Raw genomic sequence first — 15,392 nt, 5'->3', positions numbered from 1 at the left:
TTGCCTTTTTTTGCCATTCGTCCAGACTTCTGTTTGAACCCGCGTTGCCTAGCTTGTTAAGGCGCTGTAAATTTGAGGGCCTTCCCCGTTGCTTGCCCGTACATGAATCCGCTACTCTCCCCACCCGGGTCGACTTCTCGGCACTTTCATCACCGCTGCTGTCACTGCAATCAACGTCACCCATCCCCCCACTTTCAATGCTTTCAGCAACGTCAGCTGTTGCAGCCACTACGGTTTTCTGCTCTGTGCGATCGTCCAGTAACTGTTGCCCTCTGGCGCCAGTTTGTGGACTTCGCGTCGTCGGCATCCTACCTTACCCAAAGCTCTGTGACGTTTCCCGCCTTTATTTCCTACCTCTTGCTCCCCTGACCAAGCAACTATTTTTTCACTCCTAACCTCAAAAACTTCACACGCTCCAAATTTTCACCTCAAACCACTCACTTTCACCCTTCACACCTTTGCCTTCACTCAACCTTCTTCTTTTACACTCGATCTCCGCACTTTTTGCCTTTTCTGCATCCACTCACCCTTATTTCCTCCACCAAAGCCAAAAATACACCACTTGACAAAAAGAGTTCTTTCGCGATCGGTACCGGAAATGGAAGCCATTTAATTTGACGTAATTGTGGTAATTCAAGTAATTATCTTGTAATCCAAATTTGTAATTATTGGTACGAAATTAATTTTTTGTTTTTAATTCATATATATTGTTGAAAATTTGTTCTTTAATGAGGAAAATTATTTTCCTTCGTTCAAAATTAAAGTTACTGATGAAAAATTGAATTATTTTGTAAAAAATAAATCTTCGTAAAAAATTTAGAAATTTTTTATGAAGTAATTTTTCTGCTTAAAATTTTGACATTGTTAAAAATAGTTTTATTTGAAAATTAATATTTTTACGGTTAATTTAATTATTTAATTTTCAGTAACATGTTTCATTCTACTTAAAATTTTAACAATTTGTTAAAGTATTAAATCTTCTTCGTACCAAATTGAAAAATTTGGTTTAAAATTCATTTGTTTGATCGAAAATTTCACTTTGTTTGTTAAAAATGTATCTCTTTTGGTTAAAAATACAACTATTTTATTAAAACTTTAATTTTTCAATAATAATTCAAACATATTGTTGATTAAACATTTTTTATGAAAATTGAATTTTGAGCTGCGAATTTACTCATTCAATTTCTAGTTCAAAATTAATTAATTTTAGTTAAAAATTGAACTTCTTGTTTGAAACTTAATATAAGCTGTTAAAGATTCAAATTTCTGGTTGCAAGCTCTCAGTTTGGGTTAAAAATAATTTCGTTGAAAATTGAATAATTTTCTTGAATATTTACTTTTTTGTTTATTAATTAATTTTTTGAAATGATAAGTAAATTATTTCTTTGCAGTTAAAGAAATTTTTTAATAAAAAATCATGTAATTTATTGAAATCTTTTTTTTCCATTGGAATTCTTGTTAGAATTTTAATTATTTGGTTGAAAACTGTTTTGTTTATGGAAAATTCAACTATTTGATTGGAAATTTATGTATTTCTTTATGAAGTTATACTTTTACTAGATAATTAAACTATTTAGTGAAAATATAAACTAATACATTTGACATTTATAATTCATCCCTTTTGTCTAAATATTATTCTTTTTTTTTAATTCAAAATTTTTCTTTAAAAAAAATAATTTTTTGTTAAAGTTTCATAATTTTAGTTCTAGGCTCATTTTCTTCGTTGAAAATTTAACTATGTTGTTAAAAAATGATTTTTTCATGAAAATTAATTTTTGAGATTCTTGTTCTTACTTCAAAATAATTTGGTTAAAATTTTTAATATTTAATTTAAGGTTCATTTGTTGTTTATTAATTAATTTTTTAAACTAACAAGTAAACTATGTTATTTCTCGTAAAAATTTGTGTCTCTTAAATGAAAAATCATATATTTTGTTCAAATTATTCATTTCCTTCTTTTAGAAAATTAGGATTCTTCCTTGAAATTACATCTGTTTGGTTAAAAACTGATATATTTGATTGAAAATTCAACTATTTGATTAGAAATTTATTTATTTAAAAAAATTAATTGTTAATGGTAGAAAACTAATCATTTGGCTAATTATTTGAGTTAAAAATTCAATTACTTAGTTAAAAGTTTAAGTACTTTATTGAAAATTGATTTTTTCGGTTGAAAATTCTGGATATTATTTGAAAAAGGTTTTGCTGAAAATCGAATATTTTCTTGAAAAGTGGTTAGTTTTTTTAATAATTAATCTTTTTTGATTAAAAATTTAACTTTTTAATTTTTCTTAATATTTTGTCTTCTTACTTGAAAATCCACGTATTTTTTCAATTAGGTGTGTGTGTTAAAAATTTAGATTGTTGATTAAAAAGTCATACTTTTGGTTGAAATCTCAACAATTCTGTTTAAAATTAAACAATTGATTTAAAATTCATTTATTTTGTCAAACATGCGTATTTTTTATGAAAAAAATTAATCTTCCTGAATATTGAACTATTTTGTCAAAAAAATCATCGTTTTTTGGGTAAAAATTTATTTTTTAACTGAAAATTTAACTATTCTAGTTGAAGTTTCATTATTTCATATGAAAATTGATCTCTCTGGTTGAAAGTTAAACTACTTTTTTGAAAATTGATCTTTTAAAAATTAAATTGTCTTTTTTTGTAATAAAAATTTAGCCTGTTTGTTTTGAAATTTCATCTCCTAGTTAAAAATTGAATCGGTTGGTTGAAAATTATCATTTTTTTAAATTCATATTCTAGGGTCGAAAATCGAAAATTTTTATAAAAAATTCGTCTTTTTGACTAGAAAATTCAATAAATTCGAATACATTTTTTTTACAAATCGAAAAATACGTGAAGCCCAATTTCCTCTTATTTCCTCATCTTTCTTGTTAAAAAATTTAAATAAATTATAATAAATAATATAAAATAAAATATTCGTTATTTGGTTAAAAATTTAACTTTTTCTTAAAATTTCATCTTCTCAGCTTGAAAGATCAACAATTTTATTGAATTTTTTTTCCTTCTTGACTGATAATTTTTCCTTTAATTTGGCTCTTTCTGCAGACTTTAATATTTTTTGTTCAAAAATGTAACTGGCTGGTAAAAAAGCCTGTATTCGTTTAAAATTCAATTTATTTCTAGAAAAATTGTATTTTTGGATGAAAAATTTCAGAAATTGATGTATTTTGTTTAAATTTAAATTTTTGGCGATTGAAAATTCGTTTTTTTTGTTGAAAATAAATTTGCGAATACAAAATATCACTATTCCATATAGAGTTTTATTATTTCATTAAGAAGTTAATTTATTTGATTAAAAGTTAAAGCACTTTTTTAAAATTATTATTTTAAAAAGGATAATAATTTTTTAAGTAAAATAATCTACTGGATTCTAAATTTCAGTTTGAGTAGAAATAAAAAATAAAACACTCTTTTTCCATGCTGTAACTCTCTTTTACTACCATTGTGGCCAAGGTTCTTTCATTAATAAAAGTTTTTAATTAATTGCACCATTAATCGCCGGCGCTACCTTTTCTAAGAGTAGCTAAATTTATGTTCTTTGATGATTACATAAATTGCGATGAATTTTTAGAATTATATTATTTTGGTTATCTTTTATGGAATATTTTGCAGTATTATTCATTCAAAATCAGTGATTTGCACCTAATCGGTTAATTGTTTAAACAATGTAAAGATTTTCAGCGTTTAACCTGTAAAAATTAAAATTAATTTACATTAATTAACAACAATTAGCATCATTTAACATTGCTTACAATTAATTACCATTAATTAACAACATTTAGCATTTATTAGAATTAAGTAACATTATTTAGAATTAATTAACATCTAAACCTGTAAAAAAATAATTCTGTTAATTTATTGGAATAAATACTCAGAACTTGTAAACAAGAAGATAACTTTTATTTTAAATAGTTCAATTTTTAAATAACTAATATAAGATTTTATCTAGAAATTTTAAAAAAAGTAAAATAAAATTAAAAAACCGCTGAATTAAACTATAAAATGAGACTTCTTAATAAAATAGTTAAATCCTCAACAAAAATAATGATTCTTTTAAAAAAGATTTTTTTTTAAAAGATAAACGTGTAACAAAATAAATTAATTTTGCTTCGGAAACAGATAATTTTTAATAAAAAAGATCAAGAATTTAATTTTCAAGAAAATAAAAACGAAATAACATACCGCTTCATTCTAATTAAAAATAAGACATTTTTTCAAAATAGTTGAATCCTCAACCAAAATAATTATTTTTCAGAATAGACATTTTTTTATTATTTTGATACAAAATGACTAATTTTTAAGCAAATACATGGCAAAATAATGATCCTTTGAAAAGGAAATTATTTTTTTTTTAATTTATTCTTTAAATAGTTTAATTTTCAATCAATAAAAAAAAGTTTTTAGAAAAAAGTGAAGGTTACATTTTCAAGTTAAAAAATTAATTTTCAAGAATCAAAAAAAAAAATTGCAATCTTCTGAGTTAGGCTTAAAAAACAAAGAATGTATTTAATTTATTTCATTTATTTAATTTGAATTTTCAACTAAAAGCTAATTTCCTACCACCTTGCTAATTTAAAAAAAAATTTAATTTTTAACCAAATTGATAAATTTTTTATTATAATAGTTCAATTTTCATCTAAGAAAGATAAGCTTTCAACAAAAATGGAATAGTGACATTTTCAGAATATGAAATTAATTCTTATCAAACTAAAAACAAATTTCCAATTCCCTCAATTTTACTAAAAAATACGATTTTTTAACAAAAAACTAGAATCCTATAAAAATAATGATTGTTTCAAAAAGAAAATTTTCTTTGTTATATAAATTAATTTTCAAAATAGAAAGTCGATTTTTATTGAAAATTACGAATTTTCAACAAAATACATGAATTTTGCATTCGATGCAAATTTTTTTGAACTCACATTTTGAACTAAAAAGTTTGATTTTTAGCAAATTAATTTAATTTTATACTTAAATAGTATAATTTTCGTCTAAAAAAGATAAAATTTCACCTGAAAAAGATAAGTTCTTAACTAAAAATGCTATAGTCACATTTCCAGGTTACTAAATTATTTGTTAACAAAATAAAAACCAATTTTCAATCCGCGGAATTTTATTTAAAAATAAGAATTTTTAGCAAATTAGTAGAATCCATAGAAAATATAATGCTTTTTTTAAAACGAAATTTCTTTTCTTCTTTTGAATTGTTTTTTTAAGAGAAGATTAATTTTGTATTGAAAATTACGAATTTAAAAAAAATACATCAAATTTTCAGCCGGAACTATCAATTTGCAACAAGAAAGTTAATCTTCTACCAATTAATTAATTTTTTAAGTAAAGAGATTAACTTTTAGCCAAAAAAAATCATGTTTTCAAATTGAAAATCAATTCACCAAAAAAAATGGTGTAGTTCAATTTTTAAGTCAAGCAATTAATTTTCAACAAAATAAAAACAAATTTTAAATCTGCGGAATTTCACTAAAAAGAATAGGACTTTTCAACCAAAGAGTTGAATCCATAACCAAAATAAAATGAATTTTTAAAATACGATATTAACTTTTTTATTCGAAATGACGAATTTTTAACAAAATAGTTCAAATCTGAAATAAAAATATAATTTTTTGGCCCAAATTGGAATAATTACACTTTCAGTTTAAAAAATTAAAAATTAAAATTAAAAATTAATTTTTCATTCAAATAGTTTAGCTTTAACTAAGAATATAACATTTCAATTAAAAAAAGATAAGTTCTCAACTAAAAATAAATAAGTAACATTTTCAGGTTTAGAAATTAATTGTTAACAAAATAAAAAGGAATTTTCAATCCACTGAATTTTATTAAGAAATACGAATTTTTAAGAAAATATTATATTCCTCAAACAAAATAATGATTTTTTGTTAAAGAAATTTTTTACCTATAAATTTATATTTTGAATCAAAGATTAATTTTTTATTAGAAATTACGAATTTTGAACAAAAAGTTAATCTTCTACCAACTTCTTAATTTTTGAAATAAATAGTTAAACTTTTAAACGAATAGATCAATTCTGTACTAAGATAGTTCAATTTTCAACTAATGAAGATTATTTTTTGACAAAAACTGAAAGAGTTATATTTTGAGGTTAAAAAATTAATTTTTGATGAAAAAAAACAATCTTCAACCAAGTAGATAATTTTTTAATTAATAGTGTAACTTTTAACAAAATAGTTTAATTTTCTACAAAAATAATTAATCTTTTAACTAAAAAAAAAAAAAGATTTCATCTAAAAAAGATAAGTTCTCTACCAAAAATGGAATAGTTACATTTTGAGTTTAAAAAATTAATGTTCGATTAAAAAATATCTGACAAGTAGTTAATTTTTCAAATAAATAATTTTATTTTTAACAAAATGGTTTAATTCTCTGCCAAAATAATTGAATTTACCATGAGTAAAGATCAGTTTTCAACTAAAAAACATACATTTCCATCCGAACGTGAAATACTTAATTTTTTAGTTTCTTAAATTAATTTAAAAAAAAAAAAAAAAAATTTCTGAATAAAATTTTAATTAAACCAAAAATACAAATTTCAGAAAAAGCGGAATTCACAGCAAAAAAGATTATTTTTCTATTGAGAAGATTAAATTTTTACCCAAAACGAAAAATTTCCAACCAAAACTTTATTTTATATCAATAATTTAATTTTCTAAAAGAAATAGATTAATTTCTAACAAAACAATTAATCAATTGAAAATTTAACGATTTGACTAACATTGCCCTATTTTGTTTGATTGCATTGTTTGTGGAGCATTTATCTTTTTTTATAGAAACATATTTTTCTTGCTACAAAATTTAACAATATACTCCTTTAAAAATTAATTTCATTCTTGAAAATTTAATTCTATTTTTGGTCAAATATTATTTTCTTTGATTGGAAATTTATTTTTCTAACTGAAAGTTGAAATATTTCATTTTTTGTTTGAAATTAATTTTTTTCAGTCGCAAATTCTTGCATTTTGTTGAACAATTGTCTACTTAGCAGAACATTAATCATTCAGGTTAATTATTCATTTATAAAGTAAGAAAATATTTTTTAAAATTAAAATGAACTATTCAATTTTCGATTGAAATTTTTTTCTTGATGATAATTAACTTATTTTGTTCAAAAATGATATTTTTTTGTTAGAAAATTCGTCTTTTCATTTGAAAATTAAACTCTGTTCTTTAACTAATATTTCCTGTTCAGATGAAATTATTTTGCTTTATCGACTAAAGAATCTTTCCTATTATAGAATTAAACTATTTTAATGAAAATACATTGTTTAAATAAAAATCTTCTACAATTAATCTGAAATTAAAATGTTTTATCAGTAGAAACATAAATCAATACATTTTTTGTTTTAAAAATCAAGGACATAGTACAAAGTCAAACTATTTTTCAAAATTAATTTTGGTCGAAAATTAATCTATTTGATTAACAATTTACTTTTTCCATCTTTTCTTTTGAAAATTAAACGATTTTGTTAAATAATTCCCTCTCTATTTCGATTGAAATATTATTTAAGAATAAAAATTTGTCTACAAATTTGGTTAGAAACTTATTTCATTTGGTTAAAAATTAAATGCTGCAATGCTAAATCTAATTAAAAGCAATTATTTTAAAGCGTTAATTTTTCTCCTAAACTGTGCAATCGAAAGTTGTTTTTCACCTCACGTAGGTTATATATAGCCCTCCAATTCTCCTACAATTAAATGCAATTAAAAGCAATTTACTTGTAAGTATGCTTGATAAAGAGACTAAATACACGAGGTTGAAGTGTGGGAACGATTGATCGTGAAATTAAAGCCCCCCTCTTTTCACCCATCTGGTTAACAATTCAAGACCATTTGTTCGAGCCTTCTCCTAAAACTAAGCCGCTCTCTAGTTGCCCCTAAATTTTGTGTTACGATTTGCAATTGCTGCAAATACTAACATTTGATATCCCCACTACTGCCACTATACACTTTCTTCTTTTATCTCTCTATTCACATATCACTTCTGTGCAAAGATTCAAAATTGCGGTCGAGATTTATATTGTATATCCCCACTACTGTCGTGATATACTATACTTCTGACGTCAACTCTCTCTCTCTCTCTCTCTCCCTATTTCTCTGTCCCTATTTTTGCGACGATTCGTAATAGCTTATTCGGCTCTACTTCGATATCCCCACTACTGCGCTGCTAAGTAAAGCTTGTATATGCTTCTCTTTGTCTTTCTCTGTACTCTCTTACTATGCGATCTTTTCCAAAATCGTGATGATTGCTCACGAATAATTGGAAAGTTAATCCAACAAAGTTTCAATTCTGCCGTGAGGCCCCACTGCCACACAATGTTTTTTTTGTAAGTGTAACTAGTTACAGTTACTAGATAAAATAACTTTAGGTTACTTAAGAAGCTGTTTTTTTCATTTTCTTTAATTTATAATTTAAAAATAAAATAAACTAAGCTGCTAATTTATAAAAACGTAATTCAAAAAGAAATATAACTTTTTACCATTTTTAAGCCAAAATGACGAATTTTCAACAAAAAAGTTAATTTTCAAATAAATAGTTGAATTTAATAGAAAAATGTATGAATTATCACATCCACATACAAAAAAATACAATTTAAAACAAAATAGTGAAATTTGCAAGCAAAGAGATGATTTTTCATCTAAAATTATTAATCTTTAAACAAACAATTGACTCATGGACAATTTTAACTCATGGGATTAACTCTAAACCAAGCAATTGAAATTTGGGTAATTATTTACATAGGTAATCCAAATATTTTGTTTACATTTTTTTGTGTTGACTTGAAAATTCTACTATTGCAGTTAGGTTTAAAATAGTTTCTTTTTTAAATTTTAAATTCATAAAGTTTAAAAAAAATGTTTCTCTTCGGTAAAAATTATTTTTCTTTGAAAATTATATTTCATGAAAAATTTAATCTAGTTTTTAACAAATTCAACAATTTAGTTAAAGTCTTTATTTCGGTTCAAATTTCAACTATTTTTATGGTCACTCGTCTTATTAGTTTGAAAATTTATCTGTTGTTGTGAACAAAATTATTTCCTTTGTTGACAATTTTATTTACATAGTTAAAAAATCTTTTTTTTTACTCGAATACAAATTTTGTAATTCAAAATCAAACTATTAAACATTAGGTTTAAAATTTATTTACGTTAAAAATGTAACTACTTGGTTGACATTTTAACCATTTTGTTAAAATTTTAGTTTTCTAGTTCAAGATTCTTGACCTTATTTGGCAATAACTTAGTTGAAAATTTAAGAATTCGCTCAAAATTAATTTCCTTAGACAAAGAAAAAAATATTGTCCTGGAAATTATAGAAATTTTTATTTTCGGTGAAAATGTGTCTTTTTTAGTTAGCACTTATGTCTTTTGTTTAATTTTTTTGTTCTTAAAAATTAATTTTTATTAAAAACTTGATTGAACAAAAAATGAAACTTTCCAACAAAAAGTTTCTTTTTTAATAAATATGTTTTTAATTACATAGTTGTACTTTCATATGGAAAAAAATAATAATTACCAACAAAAAAGTTAATTTTCAACAAAATAATTAAACTTTTTATTATTTTTAAACCGAAAAGAGGAATTTTCAACAAAAAAGTTAATTTTCAAACAGATAGTTGAATTTCATAGAAAAATATTTGAACTTTCCAACCTACCTCCAAAAAAACACAACAATTTGAAATAAAATAGTAAAATTATCAAACATGTTTTTACGTTAAAAATTAATTTTAAGACCCGAAAATTTACCTATTGCATTTAGTTTCAAAATAGTTTTTTTTTTAATTAAACATTCATAAAGTTTAAAGAAAATGTTTTTCTTCGCCAAAAATTATTTACTTATTTTTTAAAATTATTTTTTCATAAAAAATGTATATAGTTAAGGAAAAAATAATCTACTTATGAACAAATTCAACAATTTTGTTAAAGTATTTATTTCAGAAATTTAAGAATTCACTTAGAAATTAATATCCTCAGGTAAAGCAAAAAATGTTGTCCTGGAAATTATAGAAACTTTTATTTTTCGTGAAAATTTTTCTTTCTTAGTTAGCACTTATTTATTTTGTTTAATTTGTTTGTTCTTGAAAAATTAATTTTAATTGAAAACTGGATTATTTTGTTCAAAATATAATCATTATTTTGAAAATTGAACCAAAGAGTCAAATTTTCCAAAAAACAGCTGAATCTTTTAAAAAAAACCACCGTATTTTCTACCAAAGCAGTTGAATTTTTAACTAAAATAAATTAGATTTTTTGTCAAAACAGATAAATTTTGAAACAAAAAAGAAAAAAAAGTCCACTAGATTGTTGAATTTTCAAACCGAAAATATGAATTCTCAACAAAAAGTTACTTTTCAGCCAAATAGCTGATCTCACCAAAATAGTAGAGTTTTTTTTACAAAATACATGAATTTCCAAACAAAATTTAAATAAAAAGACGAATTTTCAATATTATAAATAAATTCTCAACTAAAATAAATTAGATTTTTTCATTAAGAGATAAATTTCAAAACACAAAAGTCGACTTTTAAAACAAGGGAGAAAAAATTTTGTCCTGTATTTTGCATTATCAAGCCAAGAAGACAAATTGTCGACAATGCAATGTTGTAATGTTAAATCGAAAATGTGAATTATCAACAAAAAAGTTATATTTTACGCAAATCGTTAAACTTTTGACTAAAACAGTTAAATATTTAAAAAGTCATTGCAACAAATTTTATAAGACTAAAATATATTTATTTATTTTTAACTTACCATCTGCAATGAGTGATGTACGAGAAGAAGTGAAGTTTAGTGGTACTTTTTGCAGATCTTCAACCGTTGTGTCTTCAACTCCTAAGACGGCCGATTGTTCTAAAACAGAAATATCAGAAGCTTTTTATTAATTTTTTTTCATAGTATTTTGTATTATCAAAAATTATTTATACCTTTGAAGAAATAGTTTAATTTCCGGCCAAAATGATTAATATACAACAGAAAAAGACGTATTTTCAAAAAAATGAAATAAATTTTCAACGCAGCGGTTAAATTTTTACATGAAAAAATAAAATTTTTAAATGGTTCGATTTTTAACTAAGAAGTATCAATTGTTGGCAAAATATTGATAGGTTAAATTTTTTATTAAAAAATTAATAATTAATTTTAATGAAAAATTTATTTTTAACCAATGAACAAAGATTTTTTAATAAATTAGTGTAATTTTTAATAAAGAGATGAATTTTTTTATTTAAATGATGAATCTTTAGCAGAAATTACATTTTTATCAAATTCTTAAATTCTCTGCAAAATAGCTTAATTTTAACCGAAGGAAATGAATTAAGAACAGAAAAATTAATAGTTAATTTTTCAACCAAACAATATTTTAATTTCGATAAGATTAATTAATTTTGGATCCTATAAATGAATTTTCGACCTAGAAAGATTGATTTACAATTCCTAATGATATAATTAAATTTTTAATTAAAATAGTAGACCTTCAAGGAAAAAATAAATTCTGAACAATCTTTTTCTTGTTTGAAGAAAGTAGTCAAATTAAAAAAAAAATTAACGAAGAACATCAATTTTTTATTGAAAAAATAAATTTTTTGAACAGAATACATTAATTTTTAACCAAAAAGAGGACATGCCAACTAAAAAAGATGAATTTATAATAAAAAATGAAATAGTTTATTTTTTAGTTTGAAAAGATAGTTTTCTAAAACCAAAGAATTTTTGAACAGTGTAAAGTATAACTATTTGGTTGAAAATTTACGTAGTTTTTTAAAAAATTTTAACAATTTGGATTGCTCAGCTAAACATTTTAAATATTTTTTTTGGAAATTAATATTTGTGGGCAGAAAAATACAATTTCTTTTTAGAAATTTGTTTATTTGGTTGACGATGGAACAATTTTGTATAAAATTCGTCTAGTTTTGTTTAATTGAGCTGTTTGAAAATTCGTTTTTTCTTAATGAAAAATAATTTTGTAAATAAAATTCTTAAATATGATATTGATGGTTTATAATTTATGCTTTTTAATTGAAAATTAAACTATTTAGTTGAAAGTTCATTTATTTTGTTGCAAATTTGTTTTTTAGTTTTTGACTAGAAATACATTTATTCCGGTGTGATCTAAAAATTTTTATTTTATACGTAAAAAATTTCACTCTTTTTTTGAAATTTTTTTTGTTTTGCACAGAATTAAATCTACTTTGTTGAAAATATATTTAATAAATAAGGATTTAAACTATTATGTTTGAAATTCTTTGGTTTAAAAACTTATCTTTTTATTTAAAAATTAAACTATTTGGATAAAAAATGCATGTATTTTTTGAAAACTCGTATTTTGGTAGAAAATTAATCTGCTTGGTAAAAAGTTACTTTTTGCAGGATGAAATTCCGCTAGCTGATTACAAATTTAACAGTTTTGTTTAAAATTTTATGCTTAAAAATTATCATTTTAGTTTAAAATTACAATGCGAATTTTGATTAAAGTTTATAAAAAAAACCTCTACACTAAATTACAAATTTATGTTTCAAAATTAGTCTCTACAAACATGTATTTCAAAGGAAGTTAATTTCGTGTACGCGATGTTGACAAAATTCGCTTTGAGGTCATAACTCACAAAACCTGATAGTAGAATGTGGGTGCATTCGCGTTTTTTGGTGCAGGTGCACCAACACTTTCAAAGGGTCGACACTTGCAGTGCGTGTTAAAATAATCACGACCCACGATATTATGGCTTCCAGGGCGAACATTACCCTGAAACATGGCTGCACCAGCGTCACGAGAAATTAGCCACTGTACAAACCGCGCCGCTGGTGATTTTTTACGACCCGGAAGTTTGCCATATTTATGGATTTCAATCTTTTTAATTAATAATAAAAAAGTAAGTTTACGATAAAAATTCAATCAAATAAGCGTTCAAATGTGCTCCCTTCTATCACCATCCCCACTCTCTTCTCCTTCCTCTCTCCACTTCTATCTTGTCCTGTTCCTTTAGATCCCATCCTGTCCAACCTTATCCAATCCCATCTTAGCATTTCTACCTCTCCCCACACTTGATTAATCTCCACTCCAATTATTTTTACTCCCTTTTTTTACTTCTTCTTCCTTTCCTTGCTTCTTCTAGGTTCCCACACCACTTCTCCTTCCTCTACCACCCGTCTCCTTTGGCTTAGTTTCCCTCCTTTCCATTAATTTCAAAATGATCACTCCCTATTTTTTCTCTCGTTTCTACCCTTTCTGTATTGTACTTTCTCTTTGACCTTTCCTCTTGTGCAATGTCCTTTTTTTTAGATCCGATTCTGTTGAATCTTATCCAATTCTGCCTTTCCATTTATATCTCTCCCCACGCTTAATTACTTTAAACTCCAATTATTTTCACTCCCCTTTATTGCTTCTCCTTCCTTTCCTTGACTCTTTTAGATTCCCACTCCACCCCTACTTTCTCTTTGAGAAAGCTTGGTTCCTTACCTTTCCCTTAATTTTATTCCCCACTTCATGCATCACATCCACTTTTATTCCCCCACCACAATTTCAAAACGAACAATCCCCCTCCTTTTTCTTCTCTCTTTCCTTTGTGTATCATTCGTCCTTTCTAAAATTTCCTCTTCTATAGTGCCCTCTCCTTTTGGATTGGATCCTATCTTGTATAATCGTTTCATCTCCGATCTTACCCAATCCCTACGTAGTTACTCTTGTTTGATCCCTTTCCTCCTCTTCGTTCCACCTCATTTCAACCCTTTTTATTGTTATTTGGCCTGCTTAACATATGCTCTATGAAATTACCCTGCTCTACTTTACTTTCATCTATCACATCACCCCCCAATTCTACTCTTATCACCTTCACATACTTTCCTACTAATGACTCCCCCTTCTTTCTCTCATTTCTTTCCTTACGTTATCACTTTCTCTTTCTCTCTCTCTTTCTCAGCCTCTCTCCTTCCCTCCTCTCTCTCTCTGCCTCACCTCTTTTGTTCTGTCTCGTCTTTTCTGACATTATTCTACCCAATCTTATCTAATAATATTTTAGCTAATCCTATCCTAGCATTTCCACCTCTTCCCGCACCTAATTCCTCTACACTCCACTTATTTTCACACCCTGTTTTCACTTTTTTCTTTCTTTGCCTTTTCTAGGCTTCAATTCCAACCCTACCTCCTCTATAACCTGTCTTGTTTGGCTTAGTTCCCCTCCTTTCCCTTAATTTTATTCCCTACTTTAAGTATCACTTTGACTCTTATTCCCTCTTCTATCCCTTGCTCTATTACTTCCTGTATAATGCTTCCTCTTTAACTTTTCGTCTTTTAGAGTGTCATGTCCTTTTGGATTGGACCCTATCGTGTTTGATCCTATCCCCTCCGATCTAACCCAATCCTTATTTAGCTACCCTTGTTTTCTCCCCTTTTTTCCCTTAGTTACTTCTTCACAACTCCCTAATTTTAACTTCCCTTCTTTGTTTCCCAAAACTCATCGTTCCTTATCATTTGCACCAGTTTTGCTAAGACTTTCGCCACTTTTCCTCTACTTCAATCAATCAACCTGCTTCCCGTTACTCCCATCTATCACTTCTCTTCTCACTTCTACTCGTATCAACTTGAAACACTTTCTTAAAAATTACTCTCTCTTCTTCCGCTCGTCTGTTTCCTTTCTCTATCAGTTGTCCTTTCTGTCTTTCTCTTTCCCTCATTCTTAATCTCTCTCCTTTTGTTTCACCTGTTCCATTCTGTCTCGTCCTTTTAGATTTTATCCTATCCGATCCTATTTATTAATATCTTATTTAAGCCTATCTTAGCATTCTGTTCAAGCCCATCACTTACTTCCTTACCATTCCTATCACTTTTACTTTCTCATTTACTACCCCTCCTTTCCTTTCCCTTCTTTAAATCCATGCATCACCCTTACAACCTCACCGCCTTCCGATAATCACCAATCAGTTCCCCTCTTTATCTCCCTTCTCCACCTCACCTTCCTTTACCACTTTACTACTCATTTTCACTCCATCCGCTCTCCTGACTTCCCCTACAACAACTTCCTCTTCCTTCTCTCGTCACCCACGTCCTCTCCAAGCTTTGCTTCTATCGTTTATCTAACTTTTCCTTATTTGATTCCCACTATTTTCTAATCCCTTTCTTACTTCCCCGATATCATCTCTTCTTTTTCCCCCCCCCCCCCCCACCCAGGAGAAAAGCATGATGGATTGACGAACATCCGACCGAAACTATAAGCCTTTTTTGTGTGTGTTTTCTGTTAACAAATTCTTAAACATTTACATTATTCCCTAATTTTCTGAAAATGTTAATGACAAATAAGGCGTCCTATCAAAAAACTAATTATGTATTTTCACAACAACAA

General features: G+C 25.9%; 1 protein-coding gene across 1 annotated transcript in view; it reads right to left on the bottom strand.

The window, feature by feature from the left end:
- Window positions 1-15,392, bottom strand: part of LOC117173061 — a 451,519-nt gene that overhangs the window by 299,998 nt on the left and 136,129 nt on the right. Inside the window, exon 2 of the mRNA XM_033361436.1 lies at window positions 10,813-10,911. Within this exon, the coding sequence (XP_033217327.1) occupies window positions 10,813-10,911 (99 nt within the window). The remainder of the gene's footprint in view (window positions 1-10,812; window positions 10,912-15,392) is intronic.

This window comes from Belonocnema kinseyi, chromosome 5 (assembly GCF_010883055.1).
Source record: "Belonocnema kinseyi isolate 2016_QV_RU_SX_M_011 chromosome 5, B_treatae_v1, whole genome shotgun sequence".
Taxonomy (NCBI): domain Eukaryota; kingdom Metazoa; phylum Arthropoda; class Insecta; order Hymenoptera; family Cynipidae; genus Belonocnema; species Belonocnema kinseyi.
This window is presented reverse-complemented; position numbering and strand designations above follow the sequence as displayed.